The 25,375-nt window shown below is 41.7% G+C and overlaps 2 protein-coding genes across 10 annotated transcripts in view; one reads left to right on the top strand and one right to left on the bottom strand.

Moving 5' to 3' along the window:
• myrf (myelin regulatory factor) overlaps nt 1-18,106 on the bottom strand; it is a 25,446-nt gene extending 7,340 nt beyond the window's left edge. For 2 of the 9 annotated variants that reach the window (XM_061721728.1, XM_061721735.1), the window contains exons 1-12: nt 17,499-18,106; nt 7,273-7,363; nt 6,793-7,137; nt 5,941-6,002; nt 4,687-4,909; nt 3,718-3,818; nt 3,449-3,563; nt 2,187-2,382; nt 1,735-1,811; nt 1,530-1,661; nt 1,336-1,441; nt 427-627 (exon numbers count right to left, since the gene is read on the bottom strand). In XM_061721728.1, the coding sequence (XP_061577712.1) occupies nt 427-627; nt 1,336-1,441; nt 1,530-1,661; nt 1,735-1,811; nt 2,187-2,382; nt 3,449-3,563; nt 3,718-3,818; nt 4,687-4,909; nt 5,941-6,002; nt 6,793-7,137; nt 7,273-7,363; nt 17,499-17,544 (1,695 nt within the window). In that variant the 5' untranslated portion in view covers nt 17,545-18,106. Of the gene's footprint in view, nt 1-426; nt 628-1,335; nt 1,442-1,529; nt 1,662-1,734; nt 1,812-2,186; nt 2,383-3,448; nt 3,564-3,717; nt 3,819-4,686; nt 4,910-5,940; nt 6,003-6,792; nt 7,138-7,272; nt 7,364-14,642; nt 14,748-17,498 lie in introns of those variants that run through there. The other 7 variants (XM_061721732.1, XM_061721729.1, XM_061721730.1 and 4 more) reach the window with 7 other exon arrangements.
• On the top strand, nt 17,957-25,375 carry LOC133444886 (uncharacterized). Its single transcript, XM_061722781.1, has 8 exons — nt 17,957-18,102; nt 19,430-19,537; nt 20,682-20,769; nt 20,842-20,934; nt 21,036-21,129; nt 21,201-21,293; nt 24,032-24,233; nt 25,064-25,375. Exons 1-8 carry the CDS (start codon nt 17,957-17,959, stop codon nt 25,074-25,076), a joined length of 837 nt encoding a protein of 278 aa, XP_061578765.1. The 3' UTR covers nt 25,077-25,375.

Below are 25,375 nucleotides of genomic sequence, written 5' to 3'. Positions count from 1 at the left end.
TAATTGGGGTTTCCCCCAAAGCATTATAGCATAGCATCTGTTAGCATCTCTGTTAGCTTCATTTTTTCTGAGGCAAACCCTTAAAAAAACAGTCAGTTTTAATACAAAGGCTCGTGCCAAATGTCACACAGGTTCCTTTATTAACAGAGGTCTGCACAATATCAAAATGTATAAAACAAATGAAATAAAAATAAACTAGAACAATGTCATGCTTTGTTTAAAAGTCTTTCGGTTGTAACGACGACGTAATGTGGCCACACACACACACACACACACACACACACACACACACACACACACACACACACACACACACACACACACACACACACACACACACACACACACACACACACACACACACACACACACACACACACACACACACACACACACACACACACACACACACACACACAGTCTGACCTCCTGGACATTCTCTTTGGCCCGTATGTCAGACGGGTGGACCAGGGAGCCCATGACCTTCAGGTTGCCGTGGACAACGAGCGCCTCGTCGGGGCGGTCCGTGTTGACGCCCACTCGGCCGTGGTGGTACACCGAGTCGGGCAGCTGGCCGCGCTGCCACAGCACCTCGTTGTCACTCTCAAACTGGCCTGGGTTGGATGCCTGTCACAGAGACGCAGAGACAAAGGCGCCAAGAGCATCCCATTCAGACGTTCAGAAGATTACAGCCAATGTCACATTTAAGAAGAACAGTTTCACATCTCATATCTGCTGGTTTGTTATCTCCCCAAGACTTCACAAGAGGAGTTTCCATGCAAGCACATATCTGGCCCATGAGGAAGCTGCTCATGACAGCGACACACTTCATTTCTAAAAACATTCACACAACAGAAGATACAGATCATATTATTTCCCAGGATAACCAGGTGGGCAGGATTTACTCGTACACATCTCAGATGTCAACAGTTATGATTTTGCTTTGCTAGCGTAGCTTGAAGTGATGCGTTCAGAATATTTAAACTTATCAGGCAGCAGCACGGTGCTAGTTTGCATCAGCCTGCTAACCATTACATCAGTGTCCGTGTAAATCCTGCCGTATTGGTGTTGATAGCCCGACACTATTATCCAGTCTAATTAAAGTTCTAACCCTAAGTTACCCTGATCTAAACCACGCCCAGTTACACTAACCTGAGATAAACAAAGTGAAGCTACTCAGCTTGAGTAATGTACAGGTATCTGGATCTTCTAACTGAGTAAAAAAGCTTAGTTCACAAAAGACTGAGGAAACAGATGCTAGATTAAAAAAGGCTGAGCTGTAGACTAAGATAAAACATTCACACAGGATATGATTGCTGTAGGAAGGAGACAGACATGGCCAGACGTTACCCTGACGATGATCCTCTCAGAAACGTGAGCAGCCACAATGTAGCTCTGATTGTGGGACTGAGCATGCAGCGCTACCACCAGCATGAAATACCTGCGAAGACAAGTTCATCCACAGGAGCCGTGAGTACCGGATGCCACAGACAGTTGTGTATATTCACGCGCTACGGCATGTTGCTCACCTCTGATCGGGGTTTGGTTTGCCCTTCTTTCTCATGTTGTTCGCTGTGGTCTCACTGAAGTGGAGCCGTCCTACTGTGACTTTGGTCACCTGCTCTGGAGGCAGCGTGACGCTGTGAAGGAAACCCATCATACTAGCATACTGTCAAAAGTCCTTCAGGAAACGCTTTATAATGTTTCTACACGATCTAAAGAGCTCAGACTCACAGAACTGGCTTGAAAGGCCTCTTGCTGCGGTCGGACTGGGACTGCTCCACGCTGATGGACTGATTCATGGATTCCACCTGTGGAAGGAAATAAAAACATCTCAGGAGCTGTTTAAGTTCAGTCTGTGACCTTTGATATCCACTAGGTGTCACACTAGAGCAGCAGAGCGAAACGTTGCTCTATACACGCTCTATAAGCAAACGCAAGAGATTCAAGTTGATGTGGAGACTTTTAAGAAGATCGTTCTTTTCTCCTATGAACTAAAGGACAAGGACTCGTGCACTAACATGCACATTTAGCAAGACCAGCCGTCACATCACAAATCAGTGCGTTCTGGGGGAAAATAGCACATTTTTGTTTACTTTATTCAGATTTGCAGTTCATCTTAAACCAAATGAAGTGAATAACCAACGTGTGGTCCGTGCGGTCCATGTTGGACGTGTTGACGTCACCTTCACTCCGTTGAGTTTGAGGTAGAAGCAGTCGATGGGCTGCAGGCCTTCGTTGGTCTTGATGTACTTGGGATCTCCGAGCATCCCCACGTATACCGTGACCTGGAAATGGTTTTTCTTCTGGCAGACAAACGCATCATCGGCCAGGGAGAAGTTGAAGCCTTTGTCGGCATCAACACGGTAGGTTGGCATTGGACTGGAAACAGAACAAGATTGTGGCACAATGAGAAAAGAAAAACCTCAGATTTATTGTCTATAAATTCTACACTTTTAATCGTAGAGTTTCTTTATTTTTGTCTTACTCTAAAATCTGTCAGATTCATAAAGCAATACACTGTTTGGGGAAGAAAAACCACATCGTAGCATTTCCAGTTCTGATTCAGGCACATCCCCAATAAAGACAAGCTAAAGCTAAGTTACATTTATTTCCCCCCAGAGCTGCATTCACCTTTTTCTTTTGTAAATATCTTTTTTTGATAACAGGAGAATTGAACGCCTAGTAAAGTCTTCTGCAGTAGATTGGTATATTTCTCCGACATGCTTCAGGAACGAGAAGCTGCTAACCACACGCATGAGGGTTAAATAACTTGTTGGCAGCTGAAACATGAATCACTGCAGCCCCGTCCAGCTAAAGGCCCTACAGGTTAAAACAAACTTCTTTTTTTTTTTGTTTTAGCTTCAACAATTCCTACAAATTCAGCAAGTACCTGGACGTTACATTGGAGGTAATGGAGCAGGTAAACGCTCTGTCCTGACTTGAATGTTCACGTAAACAGTCATGTTTGTGTTCAAGGTGCCATGAAACTCTCTCTGAAGACCTCTGAGGGTTCTTCAAGGATCTTCTGGAAAACGTGTAAAAATAAAACCCCACTCTTATTTTTTACATGGGTGTGGCGTTTGCAACGGCCAACCAGGTGGTTTTGATAACATATCTGTAAGGTCTTGTGAGTTCATTTTAACCTTCCTCCCTAACTGTTTTGGCATTTAAAAGCACAAGTAGGTGCACACAAGTTTTTCCTTTGCCCCCCTCCTCACATTGCGTCTCCAAGTCGAAACCCAGGGCTCGTTCACTCCCCCGCACTGCTCACTGCTGAGGAATTTCTACATCTCTGCAGCCCAGCTATTCCTTTTCCACTCCCGCCCTGAACCTCGCTGAGTTTGACCAATTAAAAACTCCTTTCACGTTTGTCACTCTCTGGCGTGATCTTGGCTCTTTGTGTTCCCAAACATGTGCAGATAAGCCAAACATAGACTCCACCTACAGCTCTTTGCAGTTGGCGTCATACAGCGGCGTCCACTTGTTCTGCTGGTGCGGCTGCCACTTGATGCACTGATAGTTTGGGTCCAGGTAGGCGTTGTCGTTTTCCTGCATCACACCTGTGACAAACAATGTTAAACAGCTGATCTCAAAGGGTGATGATCACAGGTGAAGAATTCTGTTCTGCGAAAGTCTCGATCCGTGTTAGACGTTAGTCAGAGCAAGTGAGATGAGGAACAGGAGGTGAGACGTGGAGGAAAGATGCCTGCCTACCTGGTTCTTGTTTGATGATACCTGTGAGGATTTGGGAATTCAAGGTGCTGTTGGGAGAATCGGAGTGCTTCCTCTTCTTGGCCGGATGAGCAGGGATACCACTGAGAAGGGGAGTAGAAACACAGTCAAGGGTGTTCTCACTAAATACAGCCATCAGCAGTGACGTGGACAGAGCTCATCCAAAAGTCCAACACGTACCACCATTGTGGTACATGAGGCCCCTGGTGAATCACCAAACTAATAACAAGAAATTGTATTTTAAATCAGACATGATATGAAGATTTTTTTTTTGTTTTTTTTAGCTTGAGAGCGTTTGTTGCACATTTTCCCCATATTTCAATTTTTTTTCAAAAATATGAACTTTTGAGCCTGGACAATATAATCAAATACTCAGATTGCATCCTTGTATATAAAATCCTCCATGGTCTGGCTCCACCTCCATTAAATATATTTATAAAGAAATCATGAGCAGGTTAACCAGAGCAGGATCTAGAGGTGACTGTATTGTCCCATTCAGAAAAAGTGCTTTTGGGCAGTCAGCGTTTTCATACCGAGCATCTCATACATGGAACACAGGACCAAATGTCATACGAGACACACCCACCCTCACCTCCTTCATTAAACACTAAGAACAAGCTTCTAGAGAATCAAGTCTGCACTCATATTACATCTTAGTGTATTTTATTGTATGTTTGATTTTATATTTTAGTGTATTTTATTGTGTTTTCTTCTATTGTGTATTTATTAGTGTATTTTACTGCTGTCTGTCATCATTTCTTGGACTTTATGTACTGTATGTGTGTCTGACACCTTCTTTTACATCAACCTGCCCCAGGGACTAAAGATGCAAATTAACCACTGGCTATAATCTAGCATATTTACATGAACATGTTATTAATATGTACTGTCCCTGATTCTTTTCCTTTAAAAAAATAAATACAAAATACAAAATACAAATCCATTACTCACTCTTGGGCCTGAGGATGCTGCAGCAGCTGATGAAGCATCTGCGTTTGCTGCATGTCCCCGCCTCCGCTCGTGGCTGGTCCGATAGGATACTGCGATATCATGGGCTCCGGCTTCAGGTACATGTCCCGATGCATGCTGGGATAGTGACCGTGTGGCGGGAGGGGTGGCGTTGGAGTCATATGACACATGTTCTCTGGTGTCATGGTCCTGATCATGTGAGGATCTAAAACAGGGAGGCAGCCAGATGTTGAACTTTTCCTCCTCAAGATCAATCTGTCAGCTTGGTGTTTAACATTTCAGTTTCTGTCACTCCTCTAAAACCTTGGCTCGAGGTTTTTCTAACGCATCCCAGTGGATATATGCACTATAAAACAAAACCATGAGGCATGACCGACAAAGGTCCGGAGGCTCTAGAAAATAAGGGTTACGATATGACTTAGTGGTCATGTGCACAAAATACTTATCCAGGGCAGATAACACTTATAAGGTAATTTTCTCTTGGCATTGTGCATTCACAGTAACAAAGTGTTCAGCTGTGATTTTCAGAGCAGACTTTACTCAAGTAATCAAGTATGTTTTCTATTGCAATGGATTTGGTAATTAAAAGGACATTTACTTCCATAGATCTTATGCAAAAGAGAGAAATCAATTTAACTCATGGTCACGCTGAGATGACGTCAAAGACGACATAGAAGATGTGATCTGCAGCGTTAAAAAATACCAAGTAATGAGCTAATGGTGATGTTTTCTTGTTGCAGTTTGTTGAGCTGGTTACTTTCACACTCTGAATCTAAATCATCCTTCAACGTGTCTGGAAGGATTTATGTTCCTGCCGTTTACAGGAAAGGTTGAAAAATAGGCCTCGATAACAAGCTGCTATGAATTTTCATGAATCACCGGCGCTCTGGGAATCCAACCAATAAAAACAAACCCCTTGACCAGATCTGCCCACTTTCAAGACAGGCCTCTCCTTGTGGTTCTCAGTTTTTGTTAATCAGAAATAATTAAAGGCTTTTGGCATTATGCTTGGTCCACAGCTACTCTGGAAGCTGTAAAACTAAAAAATGAGCTTGTTTCGAGCAAGATTTCAACACATTTCTGAAATATGAATGATGCAGCACATCACGCGTGCATCCTGAACACAACGGTGGCTTCTACAGCCGTGTGGAGATGTTCGTTTGCTTCCCACAGATCAGAGCACCACTTTCCTCAGCGCTCGCTGTCATAATTTATTTTGCTGGAATGCCTACTTACCATTCACCTGTTGAGGAGAATATGGCTCTGAGCTGGAGTCTGGGGGAGACTCTGGTAGTGTCCTAAAAATAGAAATGGGAAATTAAACGAGAGTCCCTGAATGTGACTTCAGGCTTTTAATGGGATCGATATCTGCTCATCCTGAATCCCACGCAGCTACGCTGCAAATAATAACTCTTCTGATTAGGGCTGGGCGATATATCGAGATTTTAATATATATCAATATATTTTAAAACGCGATATGGTACGAGACATTATCGTTTCTATCAATTATTTAAAAAAAAAAAAAAAAATTATGATTTTGATATAGCTTATTTTGTGACAAATTGACTTGAATGTTTTATTTGAGATTTGCACACATGTTTTGTTATTTGCACAACTGTCAACCTCAGTGGAAAACTCTGCCTGTTACTGTCTACATTATATTAATTGCAAAGTGTATTTTAATTTAATTGTTATGCAGGAAAGGGATATTTGGTTTTATTTTATTCAAAAAGCATTTTTATTCTCTATATGCAGGCAGTTTATTTTTATTTCATTTGTTTTATACATTTTGATATTGTGCAGACCTCTGTTAATAAAGGAACCTGTGTGACATTTGGCACGAGGCATTGTATTAAAACTGACTGTTTTTTTAAGGGTTTGCCTCAGAAAAAAATGAAGCTAACAGAGATGCTATGCTATAATGCCCCAATTATGGCACAGAAAAAATATCGATATATATCGAGTATCGCCATTTAGCTAGAAAATATCGAGATATGACTTTTGGTCCATATCGCCCAGCCCTACTTCTGATATTTCCTCATTTGTGCACATCTGTTCATGCAGCTGGGGGTCTGCAACTGTTCTCACCCCGGAGCGTAGTGGCCCCTGTGCTCAGGTTTGACGTGAGCCTGCTGCTGGTGCTGCTGGTGCTGCTGGTGCTGCTGGTGCTGCTGGAGCGGCTGGTGCTGCTGGTGCTGCTGCTGGAGCTGCTGGTGCTGCGGCTGCGGTCCCAGGCACGGGTAGCTGTGTCGCAGGCCCACGGATGGACCTTGGGCGTAGGCGTTCTGACAGCTAGGAGGCCCGGGTGGAGGGGCTCCTTGGCGTAGCGGGATGGGGGGGCTTACGCCACACACCAGACCCCCGGAGGAGGACACTCCTGCCTGAGGAGATGAGTAATTTGGTCCCGGGGCGCTGTGGACCTCTGAGAAACAGCTGGGAGGGGGAAACAAATAGGGAAAAAAAGAGGCATTAGCCTTATCAGGGAAAACAAATTCCTTTGTAAGGACTTGGTGTGGGTTTGGTTGGTGCTGTTTGAACGTTGCTGGGCTGGTCGGAGTCCCTACTGACATGTCAGTGCTGTCGTCCTCCTTGCTGATGTACTCTTCCAGGATACTGGTGTCGATGTTGGCTGGCTCCAGAGAGCTGGTAATATCATGACCTGCAGTGAAGGGAGGGTTGGGAACAATGGGAGGCGGGTGGGGTGGAGGGTGGAGGGTGGAGGGTGGATGGAGAACATCTGGGGATTAGCAAAAAGCTACATGGGCTCTGGTTTCAACACAAGCTGGTGTTGTAATTTCTGTGATTACCTGACAGATACATGACTGTAAGGATGCAATTTGATGATTCCAGAGTATATAAGGACATTATTGTTTGTTTAAGACCACGTGAAGACAAGAACTGTGATTGGCTTACAGAGAATTTAAAGGTTAAGCTGTCGTGAGTGACCAGCAGTCGAAGGATGTGATCGATTCAGAGGCTCTAATTGATTACACATGAAAACTGAATCATTCAAGGTGGATTTTTATTTACCTTTTAAGGAATAAAACACTTTTTCTGCTTTATTCTTAACTTTAAATTTTTCCCAAAGATCTTCTCGAGCTCATGTTATGCATATAAGTATATAAACAATCAAGGGGTTTCCAAGCCTTCCCCCTCTCTGCACGCCGGGGACATTTTCTGCCTCAGAGAGACAAAGCCTGGCAAATCCAAAACACATGACCCCACTTAATCTTTAAAACACAGACATGTAGAATAAGCACCTTCTAATGCTTTTATTCAGAAAAGAGTAAATCATCAGGGATAACTTATTCACAAGAGGACGGTTTCCTTCAAAGTCACCATCAGATGCGTCAGACTGCAGATGCTGAGACCAGAATCGTTGTGGGAGACGCTCAGGTAACCAGACGGAGTGGGGGGGGGGGTAAAGGACCCCGTATGGGTGGGCAGACAAGGCCAGCCTCTCCCCTGTTTCACTCTCCCTCACAGACTTGGTCACCTTTCCTCTGGCAGATTAAGCAGCTATGCTCAGTAGGGAATGTGAGGAATTTTAGGAAAAACGCTACGGCTACCATTAAAAAAAAAAAGGAAGTCTACCGCTGTGACTTCTCCTGCCATCAGACACATAACATAAACGCCCCCCCCCAGTGCTGCTGAGCTCCTCCGAAGCTTCTGCAGAGACGTCTGTCGTTATCCACGAAGGAGAACAGCGGACTTTATTATGTCATTAACAGGCAACACTTTGTCACATCCAAGAACATAGTTGGTGTTGAACTGCAGAATGATGACCTGACCCTCTATAGAGTGTCAACGCTGCAGTTTCACAGTCGGTACTAAAACATCATGAGAGGACCATGAAACACATCTTACTTGTTGCTATATGTAAATCTCCCACGGTAACATGTTTGTTCAGTGTCTCAAAATGTTCTTGACTCTTGACTTGGACACGTAGCAGACGAGGGCGTCACCAGATGAGCATCCGTCCGACCTGTCACTGCTGAACACGCAGCTGATGAAACTGCCGGAGGTCATGTGTCGCCAAAACCACTCTAAAAGATTCAGCCCAGTCAAAGTAGATCTAATTTAGTTGGTGTAAATAAGACCACGTTGTATTTTTAGTCATTAACTTGTGTGTGTGTGTGTGTGTGTGTGTGTGTGTGTGTGTGTGCGTGCGTGCGTGCGTGCGTGCGTGCGTGTGTCTGTGTGCGTGCGTGGGTGTGTGTGTTATGAATGACTAGCTTTAAAGAAGATTAATTGATGGTTTAAAGCACATAAATGAGATCTTGTGAAATATATCAAATATAATATATAATATATGCTATAGGCCAGGGGGTGCACCTGTAACGTCACCCAGCTGAGAGACCAGGGGGTGCACCTGTAACGTCACCCAGCTGAGAGACCAGGGAGTGCACCTGTAACGTCACCCAGCTGGGAGACCAGGGGGTGCACCTGTAACGTCACCCTGCTGAGAGACCAGGGGGTGCACCTGTAACGTCACCCAGCTGAGAGACCAGGGGGTGCACCTGTAACGTCACCCTGCTGAGAGACCAGGGGGTGCACCTGTAACGTCACCCAGCTAGGAGACCAGGGGGTGCACATGTAACGTCAGCTGAAATTTATTTTGGCACTGGTGCAGACAGATTTTCTCATCTGTGCCACACCCTGTCCATGTACAGGACTGTCTCAAAAATTTAGATTATTGTGATAAAGTTCTTTATTTTCTGTAATGCAATTAAAAAAACATTTTTTTTTTTTCTGGATTCATTACAAATCAACTGAAATATTGCAAGCCTTTTATTATTTTAATATTGCTGATTATGGCTTACAGTTTAAGATTAAGATTCCCAGAATATTCAAATTTTTTTAGATAGGATATTTGAGTTTTCTTAAACTGTAAGCCATGATCAGCAATATTAAAATAATAAAATATTTGCAATATTTCAGTTGATTTGTAATGAATCCAGAATGTATGACATTTTTCTATTTGTAATTGCATTACAGAAAATCACAATATTCTAATTTTCTGAGACAGTCCTGTATGTTTCTAACAGCTGTGGTGCTGCTGCTCCATATTCTACCGAACATCGCTGGTGGTCGGGTGTCTTAGGAGGGTTTCTTCTCACATCTAATAAAACAAACAAAATACCGTTGCTGGTTGTTTTTAAGCTACGTTCTTTCTGCTTAGGTCATCTTGTTTCTTGTAAGATTGAGTCGCATCGAGGCAGCGAGGCAGCTGCTGGTTAATATTCTGTAAATGGTGCTTATATTGATGAATGGCAGCTGGAACGTCATTGTCACTATTGTGATCAGCAGGCATTGATAATCTTGCACTCATTCATTTCACTGCTGCATCTCGAGCAACGTCTTTCACGGTTCTTTCATTTTTTACTGAGCTTTAACACTGGTAAGGACTTGAAATTACAGGGTTATGAGTATGAAAATACACACGGCTTCTGGTTACACACCTTCTTTTTCACGGATTATTGTGTCCCACTATCTCACCTGGGATGTACGGGACGATGTACAGTACCTGTAACATGTTTACTTGTGAATGCGAGTAGGGAATAAACTTTGACATCTTGTAACTTTCAATCACGAAACCCCAAAAACTAAATCACTTGTGTCAAACTAATTAAATGAGATTTATGTTTTAACTTTATAAATTGTCAAACTTCCATTTTTATGGCGAAACCTGTCTTGCTCCACTGGTTGGAAACAGCTGGTTAACATCTCTCGATGCATGCCAGCGCAAAGGGTAAAAGAGCAGGACGGTTCCCCTCTAAATAAGATCCAGATGTGTGCACCCCACTCAAAGAGGCCGTAAATTAGAACTGGCAGGCCTGATAACGGAAAATAGAGAGATATGGGGAAAAGCAAGGTAAGATAGATGGGGGCCGAGCAGACCTGGGGTTCGAAATGTGAAACAAAAGTTGGAACGAGAGAAGGAAAAAGAATGTAAATGACAAAAAGAAACCAAGTTATAGTCGAGACCACATTATATCTGCGTCTTAGAGATACGGTTGAGGTGTTGAAGTCAACGTCGGCGCAAGTTCAAGACCGACACTTGGTAAAAAACAAGTTGAAGCATTTAGTTTAATTTTCAAATGAAGGTCCAGTTGTTCAGTCAGAACTCGCCTCTGCCTGCACTACCAAAACTCAGTAACCATGGAGATGGGCCTGTTAGGTAAGTAATGACGTTAGCCTGACTTATGCATAAGGAAACAACCAACATTCAGAACTACAGCCTCCGCTGCTAAACGCTGCAATAACTCATCATCTCTGCCTTTTCGCTGTGAACCAGACATGAACGTAGAAGAGATGCAGGAGGTTTTTCACCGTCCAGCTGCAAACCTGCGAGTAAACGACTTTTTATCAGCATTTCTGTGCAGCCACAGGCCGCCCGACTGACCTCCAGCTTTCAGGTTTATTTTGTCACCTGAAGGAAACATTGCTCTCCGACAGTTTGGTGCAAATCGGGTTGGAGCTGAGCAGGAACACATACTGCTAAAGTTTCATCATACGAGCCACACCTGAACCAGGAACCAGGGACCAGGGACCATGGCTGCGTCCGAAATTCCATACTTCCACCCTAATGAGATTGAGTAGCAAAAACAGTATGTAAGATTTTTTTAGTGCGTCCAAAACATTAGTACGTACACAATAGTATGCACTATCCATACTCATTCCGGAGAAATGTATTAGTATGGATTGATGGACACTAGTTAAAGGGGACCTATTATGAAAAACACGTTTTCTCTTGCTTTAACATATATAAAGTGGTCTTCCCTCAGCCTGCCAACTCAGAGAAGGAGGAAAGTAATCAAATTCTGCAGTGTCTGTACAGCCGCCTGGATGAGCCATCCAGTGTGATGTGGCTTCTACGAGCCGTTCACATTCTGCTCCTCTCATTACGTCACGACAGGAGCAATACGTGAAACCACTAACAACTAACTCCGCCGGCCGGAGCTTCCGCTATTTTTTCGTAGCGGTGTATCGCGTCATTCGCGTCATCGCGTCAGGCAGCCAATCAGCACAGTGCCTCATTATCATAGCCTCCCGCCCACTCTGAATCCCACATAGAGATGGAGGTTAGAAACGGGGAAGTTAAAGACATGGCTTAGAGACTGAATATTTAATTTATTTAGCAAAAACAATCAAAAGCTTGTTTTTAAGACATTCAAGGCCTGTTTAAAATAGGTATTAGATGCCATAATAGGTCCCCTTTAAGCAGAAAGCATTGCAATGCAGTGTTTGGTTGCTAAGTGCTGCGCAGATACGTATATGTCATACGTATAATAATAAGTATAATAGTATTATTATGTAACATTAATATTATAATCTTCGTATATAATAATATTATATAATGTCGTCTTGTTTCGGCCAGGATAAACGTGAAAGAGCGGAGCGGTGCTGCAACTGCTGCTGTGACAGGAGTTGTTACCATGGTAACAACTCCCCCTCCCAATGGCAGGAAGTGCTGTGTGGCTCTGAGTAGTACGTCCGAATTAATGCAGACTACTGATATTTACTCAAAAGTGTGCCGAACTTAAGTATACTTTTTGAGTATATACTGTTTAATATGGCAATTCGGATGCACCGCATGAGCCATGAGCCATGAGCCAGGAAAACTGAACCATGAACCATGAACCCGGGGCCACGAACCAGGAACCATGACAGCATAGCTGTGGAGAAACTGTTTAATAACGAGATCTATTTCACACATAAAGAACTATAGGAAGTTATTGCAACCTGATGTTTTTCCTATCCCCTACATCCTCAAACAAGCTAAATCTTATAAAACGGTTCTTGCTAAATAAACTTAAGCCTCGTCTAAGTAAGCCGGCGTGTTGCGTGCCACCATCACCGTGCAGTGAACGTGACCGTCTGGCCGAGGCGGGTCTGTCTGGCTTTGCTGGAGGGTTTTTCTGTCTGTTAATAAGGTTCTTCTTCTGCCGCCGTTGCCTCGCTCGTGCGCAGGGTGGAGGGGGATCAGTCGGGGTCCTTCTCTGGACTGTTCTGGTTTTATGACTTATATGGATTTTAAATCCGGACTCTGATAGTGTGAATTAGATCCACTGAATTATCATGAAGTGGAATATAAATGGACTAAAGTGAATTGTATTTAATTAAACTGAACTTACAAGAAAAGGCATCGATTTTGATTAAAAAGTAGCTGTTTTCTTTCAAGTTTGTTTTGTTTTGGTTTTATTGTTTCTGATATGAACATCTTGCTGTGAGTTAAGTAATTGTGGATTGTTGCTTAATAACAAGTGATCTGATGTCAAAAGTATTTCTCCTGATTCAATAAATGTAGCATTTGACGTTATGACATTATTATATTTCCTTAACTCTCCACACGTCACCTCTGAAGGGCAAAGGAGAAATCAAATTTCAGATGCCAGGTCTAAACGCAAAAAACCCACAAAAACCAGCGGAGAACTGCGGCTCAACATAAACATAAACACAACTGTAACTGGGTTTAATTCTGTTAGCCCAGGATCACCACATCAAGACCAAATCTCAGCCTGAAGAGTGACGAAGGATGAAGCCCGAGCTTCGCCAGGCCGCGCCGCTTTTCTCAGAGGTCATTATCTGATTAGACTGTTCACTGCAAACGTGCACACCAGGAACTCGGTGACGCATTCAAACCTGTAACGTTGCTCCGTCTCTTGAATTATTTCAAAAACACTATAAGCTGCAGCGATGCTGTTAACGTCCGTGAACGGGCGAGCAGGACATAAATCAAGTGACTGTAACCTCCACATCAGCCAATGGGCTGAAGCCGCTGTGAGCTGAATGTGTGCACGTGCTGTCCTCCATGTTTTCCTCCGTCCAGCTGTGCTCGGCGAGGAACAGTGCAGGAGTTGTCAGTCCGCTTCCATACAGACTCGTCTTTGGGGAGATTGTGTGTGTTTATGCGTGCGAGCATACGCGTGCCCATGTCAGCATGCACTGGTTTGTGTGTGTGTATGCGTGTGTGTGTGTTATGCCACCATTTCAATAGCTGGGCTGTAACACAGAGGGCCCAGTGTGAGCGTGGCCATTAAACATGATTTGACTAATATCATTCAGGAAAAAGCGCAGCTATACCTTCGATAATAATGTTGCTCTTGTTGCTTCTGTAAAGAGGGCTGGGCGTGATAGGACGCTTGACAGGACCTTCATCTCTCCTGTAATCTATAGATTTGCCATCCTTATTGCCTCACTGTAAATCTACAATGCTGTCTTTCATTTCACAGATCTACTCAGTCTCTGCTTGTCTTGGAAGAGGACCCCCACCCCCACCCCCACCCGTGGTTCTGACCAGAACTTCAACTTGAGCAAGGTTTCTTCCTTCCTCTTGTAAACTTTACTCACTATTCATAGATGAAAATCAATACAGGGCACTTACATGCACGAGTTAATCAGTCACACCTTCAGTGAGACTCAACTGAGGGAACAAAGTCCGTCTGAGTATCAAACGGGCCTGAACGGACTTGGCTGCACATGTGGACGGACGGTGGAAACAGCTTCTGTAAAACCCCCGACACGTATCTGTTGGCACTTAACTGCCCTAAACGCATTTTTGAGTTCACTTTCACGTTGGTCAAATTTCACACATCTATGAACGATATTCTGTCATTTCAATAGAAAGCAGCTCTGAGTTGAAACACATTGATTGTTCTTGCAGTGAGCAAGTAGGCGCACACACACACACACATACGCAAACACACACACAGAAAGAAAAGCAAAGGGAAGAAACGTGTCACATGATCACTTTGTGGATGTTAAGACAGCCCTAACAGATCTTCTCTGGTTGTTTACATCACACAGCCACAGGTAAAAGAGCGAGGCCCGTCGCTACGGCGAGTATTAATGAGCCGGACAGAAACCCTGCATCAATCAGAGACTAGGAAATCACATCTAGACACAAGTAGAGCAGACAGAGCGACGCAGAGTACCTGCACGAAGCCAAAGCATGTTGAAGTTCTTGAGATGACAACACCTGCAACAAAAGATGAGAGGAACAGTTCCTGTCTATTTTTCACATGTTTCCCCACTCGGGCTGAAAGACTTAGTTGTGCAGATCTGAGGGTTGCAGATCAGGGTAACAAATGTGTGTGTGTGTGCATTCCTATGTGCTGGAGATATTGTGTGAAAGCTTTTTCATGGGGATTATTCCCCGGTCATGAGAAAGGGCTGTACCAGGCTGCCACACAGCCCTCGTCGCACACAAGCACTGGTCGCGCCGGTGGACCTGCTCGTGGAGATTACGGCAGGAACGAGGCTCGGAGGGGACGCCGAGGCAAGCGCAGCAAATATGAGGCTGAGTGTGAAGCCAGGGCTGCACAATCAGGAGATGGAGGGGAGGGGGGGCAGGTTTAGTGCAATATATGGGACATTATGAGGAAACAACAACAACACATGTTCAAAATGTAGTGTTGTTTTAGCAGTGCTTGAAGTATTTTTGGTTAAAGACTCGGGGCAGCAGGGTTCTCCCTAGCGAGGTCGCTCAGCCTCAGATTAAAATCATTTCACAATAACGTGGAAACAAAATCATCGCACACTATCTGAGGATTACAGCAAGCCTGGCTGCTCAAAAACAACACACTCCGCTACCAACAGTTTCCATCTGGAGGAATAAATCAGAGAAACCAGCCGAGCAACGGCGTTCTTATCCATCGGGAATTTTCATGTGGCGCCTCAGGTGATAGCAATAAAACCGTCAATGTAAGAAAATATGCGCTGCTTTCAGCTCAGACTGAACCATTAAAACAACTATCAGTATCAGGTGGGCTTTATTGAAATGTCCGAAGGTGAATCCTGACTCTGGAGACGAACTCATGACATCATCTCCCATCTTTGGGTCATTGTTCTGTTGAGTTCTCTGTGAAACCTTCCTCTTATGCATCTTTGCCATAAACAGGAGTTAAAAAGGCATGAAAACAGCAGCATTCAGCATCAGAGCCCCCCGCGTGGCTGCAGATTCCTGCAGACGCACAGCGTCAGCGTGTGCTGCATCATTCACAAGGAATCTTGTGACGAAGCTTTATGTCTTATCATTTTAAACAAATCTTCTGTCAACCTTTGGCAGCAAACGGGAACACATGCCAAAGTCATTGTGTCGGCATACGTGGTCTTCGGGTGAGTTACTGTTTGTCGTCTCGGGACCAGAGAGGAGAAGGTCAAGTTTTGAGGGGGATGGTGGCTCCCTTCTCTCAGCAGTCCGGTCTCTCTCCACGGCGAGTCTGCACTATCTCACCTCCTCGCCCCGTCTGCTCACTGTCACCCTAATGGATCCAGAGAGAGCTGGAGCGAGAGGCCAAAGACCTGAGGAGAAACACCAGCCTCACCTCATCGTGTTTTAACAGCCACCAGCACTATGCCAGGAATGTACATTAATGCAAACGCATATTTCCCTAATCCTATTAAAACAGCGTTTAGAAACCCCTCACGGTGTACCACTGGGTGTGTTTCGGGCGTGCAGCAAGAGGAACGGGCACTTCTCAACCTCGTTATTCATTATCTAAGATATGAAGACTCACGTTTTGTCACTTATTCAAACACAAAGTTGATCCTGTTAGGTTCTGAACTCACAATCAGGGAAGTGATGCAACTCGATGGTTCATTAAGTTAAAGAAGAAAAGAAATGGAAAGCAGGCACCTACTGTGTACCTCTCGTGGACAAGTTGACATTTTAGCGAGAGTGGCTGAATTAAAGCCAAAGTAAGAACATGTCTCTTACTCCCAAAGCAAGAATGTAAACACACCGAATTCCAGCCAGAATGGCCAGAACCTCTGACAGTCATGGATGGCTGTGTATGTTTAAGGCAACAGCGGCGTATACTCTAATAAAGTGCTAAGCCCTCAGACAGATAACTTTTGACTATTGGGGTGTGTGTTTATGTGTGCACCTGACAAATGCTGAAACACTTGTGGGGGTTTTGATTGTTCTCAGCCAGATTCTCTCTCATAATCAGCACCATGTGATTACTGATGGAAACTGCAGTTTAATTGAAACAGATAGGATACAAAAAAGGGCTGAAAAATTCTTAAAAAACAAAGTAAAGGGGGTTATTTAACCCAGCGGAGTCATTCAAAGCCTGCAGGTCAACACACACAACTCTGGGGTTGTTAAAAGGATGATGAAGTAGGGGCATGATGATGCTGAGCGGAACAACAGTTCTGGAGAAAGTTGCTCACAAGTTGTTCCACAGTATTCTTGCAAAACACAACATTTATCTCAACTTGAATTCCTACACCCCTCCAGCCCCACCCTCCTCCTCCTTCTCCTGGGTTTTTTTCAGAGGATTCCCACTTCAACTAGATCTGCTACCCATCACCAGCACTTTTGCTCCCCACACCAGTTCACCTCACCAAATTCCTGCAGTTTCAGTTTTCATGGAGATGCAAACAAGAAACTTTGAAACAATTAAACCGAACACACTCACCTAACCCTTTTCTTGGGAGACAGTTTTATATATATATATATATATATATATATATATATATATATATATATATATATATATATATATATATATATATATATATATATGTATATATAATATATATGACAAGTCTGCTTTTATGAGTTTTGAAACGACAAAAAGACAAAAAAAAAAAACACATTTTCCTTCATCCGACACATTTCAGTTTTGTTTGTTCGTTTGTTTGTTTCACTTTTTTTAAGTCAGACTGATGGCACTGATATCAAAAAAGTATATATTCATGTATACAATATGTGGCCTACACAAGTGAAAGATAATTTTGATTTAAAAAAAAAAATAAAAAAAAAAACAACGACAATTTCTTACCTTCAAAAAACCTCTGCAGCGCTTCTGTTTCATCTACCACGTCCATCCTAGCGGGTCCCACATAAAAAATCCATTAAAGTCTCCCCTTGTCCGAACGAAATCGATTCGGATGGGGGAAACTTTCACATATACATCACGGAATCCAGATTAAAATCGACTTTTTTATCGCGTTGGTTTTCACATAAATCCTCCGCTCGCACTGAAAATCTCTCTTAATTTGTACCGAACTGATGTCGGTTATGGCCAAATAATCTATAACCTTAAAACTTTAGTCTCAAGTGTTTTCTTTTTGTTTGTTCGTTGTTATTTTTTTTTAACATATACAAGTCCCGACTAAAGCCTGGAAAATAAAAACGTAAAAAAAAAAAAGCCAACTCAGGCGCAACTTCACGTGATAAGAAAACTTCACAACAAGCGTCGGTTTTCTTTCTCAAAAGTTTGTCTCGGTGCTGGGAGAAATGGTCAAAGTCGACGGCAGAAAGTATAGAAACGTGTGCGTAATTTTGGGCTGGAGTAGAGTCCTGGAGCTGACTGGACTCTTCCTCCTCTCCCTCTCTCCTGCAGGATGTGAGGAGCAGCAGAGAGTCGGAGGAGAGAGGAGCAGGTGAGGGATGTGCTGCTGCTGCTGCTGCTGCTGCTGCTGCTGCAAGGCCTGGAAACAACTATCTCTGTTCACTGGCTTTACCTGGTTTAACAACGTGTATTTTTAAGTTATTGGTCAATCAGGTTCCAAAAAGCATGTTTAGTTCTCATGCGAACACCTTTCGGTTTCCCGACTTTAAGCACATGTTAGAAGATGTGGAGTCAGTGCTTTGGAAAGGCGATTTAAAGAGGCTTAGATGCATACAAATGCATCTAACAACTGAAAATAAAATGAAGTTCAGTATCTCGAGAAATTTTCATTGATAAAAATGTTCGTTTACAAGTGTTTTAACGAAATTTGTACTCAAATTGGTATCTATTATTATCATTGTTATTAATGTATTATCATTATTATTATTATTATTATTATTATTATTATTATTATTATTATTATTATTATTATTATTATTATTATTATTTCTTTGTCAAATTCACATGACAAAATCTTAAATAAAATATAGGGAAAACGAACAAAGAAATATAAAAAGACCATAATGAACCGATTTAAAACAACCAAAACTGGACTTAAACATCAGGAAACAGATGTAAAATGATCAAAATGAAACATAATGATTAAGATCGTACAAGAGGCAATAATGACTATATTAAAATAATCAAAAACATAAGCGAGTGACACAATTATGTCAAAAATCTGCATTTCTTGCAGTTCTTTTGATATTCTTCTTTCGGTCCTTTGTGAAAAGAGTTGTGGGACTTTTTTTTAATACATCTGCCTGGACTGATATGAGGCAGAAGCTCTTAACAAAGCAGTGTAGCATATATTACTCACCTGTCGTAGGTATTTTACTGTGTTGCTGGTTGAGGTTTTCAGAGGAATTATTGGGTGGATTTTTTTAACAGCGTTTAATAAACTGCATGAGTCTAGATTATGGAGAGTTTGACTAAAGCTAACTTTAGTGATTTTAAACAGATGACAGCCAAGAGAAGAGGACTCCTGCCCACACACAGATGAAGTGCTTGATGTACCCCTCATCCAAACTTTGGTCCACACTGATGGCGTGTTTTACATCTGTGCTCTCTGTGGGGACGTGCTGGACTCCATCGATTCCAACAACCGACAGCAACAGGGGTGTTTTGTGTCAAAGCTTCCCAAAGGGAGGATTTGAGGGAATGATCCATTTCTCTCAACCTTATCAGCTGCATCCCACCCCCCCACCCCCCATCCCTCCCTTGTAACAATGCCACTGTGTGCAGCCCCCGCAGCCTGGACGCCCACCCCCCCGTCACCCACATGTGAGATGCTGTTGTGTTGTCTTGTTCCCCCACAGCTGGAGCATCTCGCTCTCCACCCCCCCACCCCTCTGCTTATCCTCCATTCAACCCAAACAACGCCTCTGTTCTTTCAGCCACACTATGCAGATTGTTCCAGAGGACAAGTGAGAAAGAGAAACAGAGAGAGGCTGAGGGGACAATGAAACAGCTGGCTGTGTTAGACCAGTTCATTTAGGTATTCTGTATTTCTCATCTCATGTAGCCGTGTATTTATGTGTGTATAAATGAGTTGTGTATGGCTATGGCTGTGCGGCTGTGGATCCTGTCCACCGACACACACCAAGACTTGCCTCCGGTACGGTCAACAGATCCGTATTTTGTTAATTGCTCGGATAGGTGCAAGTTCACTTTAGCTCAATGTCTATTTGAACGTCACATTAAAAAAAAATGTAATTCCAACTTCTCTTGCTGCAAAGTTGATGTTATATATAGGACTGAATTCTTCTGACATTCACACATTTATTCCTTGGGAATATAAAGATGAGCTGCTAATAGTTCATATTGAAAACTTGTCCATTTTAGACATGTTTTTACTAACAACTGAGTATAAATACTTATAAAGTAATCTGCAAGGTCTTAGCCACCATTCCTCTCTTTCATCAAAGCTTAAATGGCCCTCTGTATTTATTTTTTGTCTATTTATTAAGGTTCAAACATAAAATACACTAATAATGTTGGTGAAAGAACAATTAACCGGTTGGCTGATTAACAGCTATTTCTTAATTATTGGTATCTGACATACAAAGCACCATATCAGTTAGCCTCAAGATAAAAACAAAAAAAACCCACACAATGTTCAGAACAAAATGACTCTACAAGCAAAAGTCAGTTTTTAGTGTGACCTCCCTCAGAACTAAGCACTGATTTAATTATTTTTAAGAAGAGCTGTCTTATGTTCTTATTCTATTTTAGTCTTAGAGAGTCAGGTTCATGTATTTTCTATTTGTATATCAAAAAGACTAGAAATTAAAAATGGATGTCATTAAAACTTAGACAACAAGATTTGGGGGGCCCATGACTTTTATATATTTTTATTTGTAATATATTTGCTTATGCAATACAGGGCTTTTTCAGGGAATGGTTGTTTGAGGGCTGGATTTGTCCTATGTCTGTGTTTGAGCAGCCTCAACGACACGTTTACGAAGACACTTTAACAAATACATTAATAAAAGCAGCCAATGATCAAGTCAGAAAAAGTACCGCAGATTTGCAGATGTTGAACTCCCAGTTCAACGGCACGTGTCGCAGCTGCCTGCAGTTTCCCTTCCGGCCGGTAGGCGGCGACCTCGGCGTGCGGCGGCTCCACAGCAGGACAAAATGGCGATCAGGGGAGCAGGTAGGTGGACGCGTCGCCATGGTTACGCACACGTTTCTGCCTCCAACCTTAATCCCGAACAATAAAACGTAACAAAACATTGGAGCACTTGATGCTGTCTCTCTTCTGGTTGAATGTGCTGAGTTTAACTTGGTCTCTGTGTCCGCAGGAAGGTCTACCGGTGTGGTATCCTTTATTATCATCATGTCTTGCCTCACTCAAATGAAGTTCTCTGCCAAATGTCATGTAATTGAACTCAAAGTAAAACAATCTTAACTATGCACCAGCTGTCGTCCATCCCGCTGCAGCTGCTGCTCCATCTGACGAGCGCCTACTTCGTCCTGTATTTCGTGTCGACCCTCGGTTTGATCATCAGGAAGAGTGAGTGGGCTGTTTTCACCCCCAGGAGTGTCAGGTGAAGGGTTTGTGGTAACTGTGGTCTGCTCTGTCAGGTTTGCTGCTGTCGTATCCCCTGGACGCCCTGGCCTGTGATGTCGGGCTGCTGCTCCTCCTGGCTGCTCTGGAGCTGCTGCATTTCTTCTGTGGTGAGAAAAAAACACAATCAAACATACTTTCAGTACTCCGTCCTATAAATGCTGGTAAACCTGAAGATGTAAAGTACCTGTTCCAGTTTACTTCAGTACCACTGTTACTGTCGTGGTGTATGGATGACCTTTTATTTATTATTCTATTATTATTCTTTTAATCCCTGGCCTTTATCATTTTTTGAAAGTTTATTTCAATATCCATACATACACAACATCCCACTTCCTGTTAATGTTTGTGGAAAATATTAAGAGATTAAATATGTTTTAATTGCTTCCTCTGCCTTTATCCTTTTATAATAATTAATAATTCCTTACAACTTACTAATACATGCAAGTATATATATATATATATATATATATATATATATATATATATATATATATATATATATATATATATATATATATATATATATATATATATATATTTGTTTATTTGTTTATTAGGATCCCCATTAGCTACTACCTAAGTAGCAGCTATTCTTCCTGGGGTCCATACACATAAAAATAAAATAAAATACATAATATACAATATACTTATATATAATACAAGATTTATATATATATATATATATATATATATATATATATATATATATATATATATATATATATATATATATATATATATATATATATATATAAGTCTTGTATTAATGATAATATGTAATAATAATTAGTTAATAATAATAATATTACTAATACTAAAACTACTACTACTACTAATAATAATACCATTAATTAATTGTACAAATGAATTATTATATAAGTATATATATATTTAGTATCAGAATAATCAGGGCAGTTTTTTTTTTTTTATTAAGGCAAGGCAAGGCAAGGCAAGTTTAATTGTATAGCACAATTCAACACAAGGTATTTCAAAGTGCTTTACATCAACATTAAAAGCAGCAAAAAATAATTAAACAGTAAATAACAAATAAAATAAAAATAAAATGATAAGAAAAGAGGTAAAATAATAAAAAGCACAAGTTGTTTAAAAATAAGGGCAGTAGAGTACAGCAGGTAAGTATTTAATTTAGGAGTACGCTTCAGTGAACAGTAATGTTTTTAGGCCTGATTTAAAGGAGCTGACAGTTGGAGCAGACCTCAGGTCTACAGGAAGTTTGTTCCACCGGTGAGGAGCAGAATAACTGAACGCTGCCTCACCTTGCTTGGTTCTGGTTCTGGAACCACAACAAACCAGATCCAGATGAACCTCAGGGGTCTGGGAGCTTCATAGGAACTAACAGATCAACCATGTATTTTGGTCCAAGACCATTCAGTGCTTTGTAGACCAGCAGTAAGATTTTAAACTCTATCCTTTGACTCACTGGAAGCCAGTGTAGCGATTTCATGACTGGTGTAATATAGTCCAGTTATATTAACCTTTATTTATACAGGTAAAATCTCATTGAGACCCAGGGTCTCATTTACAAGAGAGACCTGTTTTAAGTTACAGACTAACTGAACGTACAAGAGACAAAAACAAAACAGAAACATAAGATAATTAATAATAATAAAATTAAGGAAAAAAAATGAAACTATTTAAATACAGTACATGTTCAGACCCCCACTGGCTGTCTCACCAGTCTCCAAGTAATTTGAAGTCCCCTAGCGAAATAAAACTGGCCAGATTCAGCTTCTGTTGGAGCCTGTTCCAGGTCACAGGTGCAGCATAGGAGAACGTCTTTTTGCCAAGTTCAGTACGGATTGATGGGATGGCAAATGTTATGTAATCCAGGGACCGGAGGCTATGACTGTTTCTGTGTCAAGTATGTTGACAAATGGGAGGGGAGTAGTCCAATGATGGATTTATAGACAAATAGATACCAATGGGTGGTTCTGCACATGAAAAGTGTCATTGAGAGAGTACAATGTGCAGGGATGTGTAAGGGGTTTATAACCAGTTATCAATCTCAAAGATCTGTGATATGCAGCATCCAGTAGATGTAGGGAATGAGCAGAGGCATAAACACCATAATCCAGGAGTGGCAAGAAAGTTGCTGCAATAATATGTTTTCTTGCTTTAAATGAAAAACAGGCGCTATTTCTGAAGAAAAACCCCAGCTTTAAGTTAAGTTTCTTCAGTAATTGGTCAATATGGCATCTAAAAGAAAGGCAAAACGGAATTATCATCAATTACAAGTTGGGATAGCTGTATTAAATATAGATGGTACACAAAAGGCAGTTATTTGGAAATGATTTAAGCCCTACACCAATCAAAAATTATGTAAGTAATCTATATGACATTTTTATTAATTAAAAATACTTTATTTGTTTGTTTCAAATGTGATGCACGCAGCACCAAGTAGTGAACAACTACAACGCTGTCAGTGTTTTGGCAGGAAGGCCAGTTTAGTTATGCTGTCGTGGTTTCTGCAAACTCTTACACAATCCACAATTTCTACGCAGTTTGTGGAGAAAAACATTATGTTAAATCGGTGAACTATACACATTCTCTCACAGGATGGTTAACACATTACTCAGCTTTCTCTGTCTCAACGTTTTAAAATAACTCGCTGGCATGAAATCCAAAATCAAAGCATATGTGCAAATTAATGTATGGTTGACCAAAAATAAAACCCAATAGTTTTTTATGTATTTTAAAACATTGCTTGGTAGGAATGTTATGTTATGTTGTGTTATTTTAATACTTTTGTGATAAAAGAAATGGAAATAGAGATCTTTATGCAAAGTTGAATAAACTGACATGAAGTCAATGTCGACGTCTCCAGGTGTGAAGGGGAACCTGACGCAGAGTGAGGGCTTTATTCTGGGTAACCTCGTTGCCACGGCGATAACGATCTTATTGACGGTCTACTTCCTGGTGTGGCAGACGTACGTGATGCTCGCAGACGTGATCATCAGCAGCATCTTACTTGCCATCTATAGCTTCGATGGAGTCTTGGCCTTGAGCACCTTGGCCCGATTTGCCAGGTTGGTTCCACTTTCATGACTTTTTTACATCAGTATTACATATTAAACCATTTCAAAGTGGTTCACGAAACCGTATACTTGTTGGGCCACTGTCATCAAACGGGAAACACAGTGATAACTAAACCTGTGACCCACTGATCCAATTATACTTCTTACTTCATCATCAAGTAGGTTTCTGTCACAACTTCCCATCAAACAAGAAAAAAAAAGGTGCTTGTGTCTTGTCTTCCTTCCGCCTGTCTTTGGCGATACCTATCGATCTTTTAAAAGTTTTGACAGCAAGAGAGAATTGTTTTATTTTATATGGTCTCTGATGGACACGGCCAGACGTGGAGATGAATAATTGACAGGTTGGTAAACGACTGTCTGGAGTCAACCGTATATAACCCTCTTCAGTATCTCACAAAGAGACAAATGAGCCTCCATTTATTTGAGATATGTTGACGTGATTAGCATCTCGTATGTTTGTTTGAAAGGCTTGAGGGCAGTGAGCGCTCCTGTTGTCCGCGTGATTGTTCCTGAAGAAATCAAACCCTCGTTCCTTGTAGTACTCGTCTGAATTATTGATATGGATGCCATTCAATCAAAGGATACAGAATACCTTGTAGCGTCGTCACATCCTCCGATTTTCCTTCCAAGTATTGTACAAAGACAATAATTCAGTCTTGCCTGCGACCTTGTTGTTGAAGTGATGGAGCTGCAATGAAACCATGGTGGATGACATTGGAGTGGAGGATTTTGTGGTTTGCAAGGGAACTTGTTAAATTTGCCTGTTTGTTGTTTTTTATTGCCATTACAGATGTTTATTTGCTCTTTTTTACATCTTTCAGTGTTTATTCATGAAGAAACCCCCTCCTAATCATCTCTTATGCTGCAGCTGAGCTCAAGGCCTGAAGAAGACGTAACTCTGTCATTGGTCACTTTGAGTGTTTTTGTATATTTTTATTTGGACTTCTTTTGTAATTACAGAAATAGTTTGATTAAAATGTAGATATTTTTATATTTTGTATGTTTGATTAAAATCTGTGCTGCAAAACTCCTGAAGACAGTCTTTACCAAAGAAACGGTTGCTTTCTTATTTCCTCCTGAATTCTTTTTCATTTTATTTTCTTATGGTTGAAATAAAATCTTTATATAATTCT

The sequence above is a fragment of the Cololabis saira genome, chromosome 5, assembly GCF_033807715.1.
Source record: "Cololabis saira isolate AMF1-May2022 chromosome 5, fColSai1.1, whole genome shotgun sequence".
NCBI lineage: Eukaryota > Metazoa > Chordata > Actinopteri > Beloniformes > Belonidae > Cololabis > Cololabis saira.
This window is presented reverse-complemented; position numbering and strand designations above follow the sequence as displayed.

Excerpts from the sequence above, each read along its gene's own strand:
- LOC133444886 (XM_061722781.1), top strand. The coding sequence starts at position 17,957 with ATGGTCAAAGTCGACGGCAGAAAGTATAGAAACGTGTGCGTAATTTTG. Across the intron at positions 20,935-21,035 it reads CAGGAAGGTCTACCGGTGTG|CTGTCGTCCATCCCGCTGCA; the intron begins GTATCCTTTATT and ends ACTATGCACCAG. Across the intron at positions 21,294-24,031 it reads GCTGCTGCATTTCTTCTGTG|GTGTGAAGGGGAACCTGACG; the intron begins GTGAGAAAAAAA and ends CGACGTCTCCAG.